The sequence below is a fragment of the Camelus bactrianus genome, chromosome 10, assembly GCF_048773025.1.
Source record: "Camelus bactrianus isolate YW-2024 breed Bactrian camel chromosome 10, ASM4877302v1, whole genome shotgun sequence".
In the NCBI taxonomy this organism is placed as follows: Eukaryota; Metazoa; Chordata; class Mammalia; order Artiodactyla; family Camelidae; genus Camelus; species Camelus bactrianus.
Window position 1 is genome coordinate 11,555,181 of NC_133548.1, and position 4,751 is coordinate 11,559,931.

The 4,751-nt window shown below is 43.9% G+C and overlaps 1 protein-coding gene across 1 annotated transcript; it reads right to left on the reverse strand.

Moving 5' to 3' along the window:
* Positions 1-1,121: 1,121 nt before the first annotated feature.
* Positions 1,122-4,227, reverse strand: LOC105066955 (olfactory receptor 9Q1). The gene has a single exon (XM_045514775.2). The coding sequence runs from the start codon at positions 4,083-4,085 to the stop codon at positions 3,129-3,131; it is 957 nt and encodes a 318-aa protein (XP_045370731.1). The 5' UTR covers positions 4,086-4,227; the 3' UTR covers positions 1,122-3,128.
* Positions 4,228-4,751: the final 524 nt, after the last annotated feature.

A 4,751-nucleotide genomic window follows, 5' to 3' on the forward strand; every position in this document is an offset into this window, starting at 1 on the left:
TGGGAGAACAAATAACTCTGCATGTGCTACTCTCATTCACACAGAACCAATGTTGTCTCTTTCAATCAGGAGGGAACTTTGTTAGACCAATCCAAGCTTTCTAACTACTTCCTTAACTTTTCCCACCGCCCGTAACACAATTGACACAGGAATTATTTATCAACCTTCCCCCTTTTAGCAGAGCTATGCATTTTCAGCCAAGGTTTTGATAACGAGATAAACCATCATTAAAGGGATTAAATATTTCCTATGAAAATTATATATTTTAAAGCATCCTGTCTTCTAGAGTGAACATCATGTCTTTGAAGATTTAAATGTTTTATTTTATTATAAGTGAACTTAAATTGAATATTCTTTGGCTGCCTTCACCCTGACTCTTCCATGTTTCACTCATCTGCTTCTTCTGATTTAAAATCCTCTTGCAGGATTTCCGGGTGTGACACATCATTTTTGGCTGGCTGAGTTTGGAATCATCCTCTGTTTGTACTGTCACCCCTTACCCCCTCCCATGATGGTTTATATCATTCATATCCCTGGGATCTTGGGGGTTTTGTTGGTTGGTTGGTTAGTAATCCAAGGGACAGGAAGAAAAGGAGTTTGAGTTCTGGGAATAAGAACCAAAGGGAAGACAGAAAATGATGAGTAGCTGGGGCCTGTTCCCCGCCCCCCACCCCCAGAGCCTTGGCTTTGGTTGGGGTACCTACAGAGAGATGAAGAGCAAGACCCAACAGATTCCAGGAGGCTTTGAATGCAGGCAGAGTTGCTGCAGAGCACAGGGACCCAGGGAAGATCAGAATTCCCTCCCGCTCACCCCTGAATGGGACGCAACAATGCTCTGCCTCCCCCAGGTCAAAAGCTATAAGATCACAGAGTCGACATCCACCACACAGACTCTGCAGATACCATTATGGGCAGTGGGAATGATCTAAATCACCCAGTGGGTTTTCAGCACATGATGTTATAAATGGGAGCTGGAGCGGGTGGAGAAGAAGAAAGAACAGGGCATCTTTCCAGTGGTGACTGTAACCAACAGACATGTTATTATGAGCATGTGGCGATTCACGTGAGGCATCCCTGGAAACTACAACAGGAGCCTGAAGAATACTTTCAGCAGGGTCAGCTTTATTAACTGCATTATCAAACTTCTACCTTAATGTAATCATAAAATAAACATCATCTGTATTTCTCTAATAGTTAACAATGTTGAGCATCTTGTCATGTGCCTGTTGGGCACCTGTATGTCTTCTTTGGGAAAATGTCTATTCAGGACTTCTGTCCATTTTGTGATTGGGTTGTTTGTTGTTTACATATTGAGTTGTATGAGCTGTTTACATGTTTTGGATATTAACTCCTTGTCAGTCACATCATTTGCAAATATTTTCTCCCAGTCTGTAGGGTTCTTTTGTTTGTTTTATTGATGGTTTCCTTTGCTGTGCAAAAGCTTTTAAGTATAATTAGGTGCCATTTGTTTCTTTTTCCTTTTGTTTCTTTTGCCTTACAAGACTGATCCAAGAAAATATTGCTATGCTGTGTGTCAGTCTCCTGTCTGTGTTCTCTTCTAGGAGTTTTATGATTTCTGTTCTCACATTTAGGCCTTTAAACCATTTTGAGTTTATTTCAACAATGAGATATCACCTCATACCTGTCAGAATGGCTATCATCAAAATGTCTACAAATAACAAATGTTGAAGAGGATGTGGAGAAAGGGGAACCCTTGTATACTGCTGATGGAAGTGTAAATTGGTGCAGCTACTATGGAGAGCAATATGGAGATTCCTTTTAAAACTAAAACTAGGACTACCATGCCATCCAGCAATTCCACTCCTGGGTCTATATCCAGAAAAAACAAAAACTCTAATTCAAAAAGATATATGCACTCCAATGTTCATGGCAGAGCTATTTATAATAGCCAAGACATGGAAGTTACCCATGTGCCCATCAACAGATGATTGAATTGAGAAGATACATATATATAATGGAATATTAGTCAGCCACAAAAAAGAAAGACTGAGATTTGCAGGAATATGGATGGACCTAGAGAATATTATGCTTAGTGAAACAAATCAGACAGAGGAAGACAAATACTGTATGATACCACTTATATGTGGAATCTAAAAAATAATACAAATGAATGTATATGCAAATCAGAAACAGACTCCCATATGTTAGAAAATAAACTTGTGGTTACCAAAGGGGAGAGAGGGAAGGGAGGAGGGACAAATTAGGGGTATGGGATTAACAGATACAAACTACTATGTATAAAGTAGAAAAGCAACAAGGATACACTGTATATCACAGGGAATTATTATCTTGTAACAACCTATAATGGTGTATAAAAATACTGAATTACTATACTGTACACCTGGAACTAACATAATATTGTGAATCAACTATACTTCAATTTAAAACATTTAATAAACATAATCTAAATATGGAATTCTAATTGATGACATCATTCTGGAACATATAGGATTGAAGAGTACTAATACTGATGTCTGAAACTCACTTTGAAGTCTATCAAGAAACAAAGTGGAAAAAAAAAGTTTCTTTTGTATAGCACAGGAAACTATGGTCAATATCTTGTAATAACCTTAAATGGAAAAAAATATGAAAAGGAACATATGTTTGTATACGCATGACTGGGACATTGTGCTGTACACCAGACATTGACACATTGTAACTGACTATACTTCAATTAAAAAAAAAAAGAAACAAGGTGCATTGGTGAATGAACAGAAGGATGAATAAGTAGATCATATGTGTGTGATAAAGCAAAAACTATCTAAGTATTGAGTACAGGGAGTTCACTATACATTATTTTCAACATTTCTATATGATGGAAATCTTTCATAGAAAATTGCACCAAAAAGGTAGTCACAGACCTGTGAGGTGTGCCACGTCTGAATTACACAAGATTCAACCTCAGATTCTTTTGTCTCCTGTCCTGGGAGTTAGAGCTCTCTCTCCAGTCTCTTCTCAGGCTCCCTCTTCCTTTCGTTCCTTTCTCTCCCTGGAACTGAAAGCTCTGGTTCTTGTTTACACCTTGTCCCATGACATATTCACTTCAACCTCGGGCGTGCTTCAAATAACGAGTTCCCAGAATGCTGGCACTGCAGAGGAGGTGGTTCTCAGGACTTTCCAAGGTTGGACGAGGACGACCTGGCTCTGTTGAGAATCCTTCTCACAGCCTCCTTCACCTCCTTGTTCCTCAGGCTGTAGATGAAGGGGTTCAACATGGGGATCACTGCCGTGTAAAACACAGACACCACCCTATCCTCCTTAGAGGACCGGCCCGAGTTCCCTCTCAGATACATGAAGATGAGGGTCCCAAAGAAGAGGGACACGGAGGTGAGGTGGGAGGCGCATGTGGAGAAGGTCTTGGCCCTGCCTCCAGCTGAGGGGATCTTCACAATGGCCACGATGATAAGCAGGTAGGACACCAGAATCATCACCAGGCAGGCAGGGATGACAAAAACGGCAAACACGATAATTACCACTTCCTGAGTGTAGCTGTCCCCGCAGGTCATCTTTAAGAGAGGCGGGAGGTCACAGAACATGAAGTCGATCTCATTGGTTCCGCAAAAGGAGAGCGTGAAAGCGGAGACCGTCCGCACGGTGGCGCTGAAGAGCCCCGCGCCGTAAGCCCCACCCACAAAGGCCCAGCGGGTCTTCTGCGTCATGACAGTGACATAGAGCAGGGGTCGGCACACGGCCACGCAGCGGTCGTAGGCCATGAGGGCCAGGAGGTAGCAGTCAGCTGAGCCGAAGAGGGTGAAGAGGAAGAACTGGGCTGCGCAGCGTGTGTAGGCGAGGGCTGCCCCGCGCTCCAGCAGCACGGCCAGCAGCTGAGGCACCGTGACAGACGAGAAACACGTGTCCACGAGCGACAGGTGACTCAGAAGGAAGTACATGGGGGTGTGCAGCCGGCGATCCACGCGGATCAGGACGATCATGCCCAGGTTCCCCGACAGGGTCACGACATAGATAAACAGAAACAGGAGGAAGAGAGGCCGTGCCCGCTCAGGACAGTCAGTGAATGCGACCAGGAGGAATTCCGTCACCAGGGTGAGGTTCTTCCCTGCCATGAAGCCAGAGATGCCTGAGAGGGCCAGGATGAGAAGCCAGTTAGGAAGCTACAAGGAGGATTTACCTGTATTTCTGGTTTGCATGCATTGAACATGTGCGATGTTGGGCTTCAGAGATGGCTGGTCTTGGCCCCTAACTTCACGGGAGTTCTGTGAGACGCAGTCTTCCTGGCACTTCAAGAAAACTGAGACAGGAAAACATTTGCAGAATAGGAGTTCTTGTTCTCCCGCCTTTATTGCTAACTAGCTGTGTGAACCCCAGCACATCCCATAACCACTCAACCAGAATTTCTCTATGGCTCCAATAGGGGTTGATACATGGGGTCCTGCCTCCCATGGGAATATCCATCGGAAGACTCTGTCCCTTTTCCTCCATGACCACAGCTCTCCCCTTATTCCAAACCCTCTTCATCTCTTGCCCGGATTGTAACTTAGCAGCTCCCCCTGCCCTCAGACTTGCTTCTTTCCAATTCTTGCTTCTCATTGTGGCCAGAGTGATATTTCTAAGACTTTAATTCAGTCACATCACTCTATGTTAAAAATCCAGGCAGAGTGCCCCAACAAGAAGAAGATATTCTTTAACCTCCTCTGCACGTTAGGGAATGCTGCCCTTGAGGTCTCCCCTGCTTACTTCCTCCCATCACGTCCCTACTTCTCATTCCTCGA

Excerpts from the sequence above, each read along its gene's own strand:
- LOC105066955 (XM_045514775.2), bottom strand. The coding sequence starts at position 4,085 with ATGGCAGGGAAGAACCTCACCCTGGTGACGGAATTCCTCCTGGTCGCA.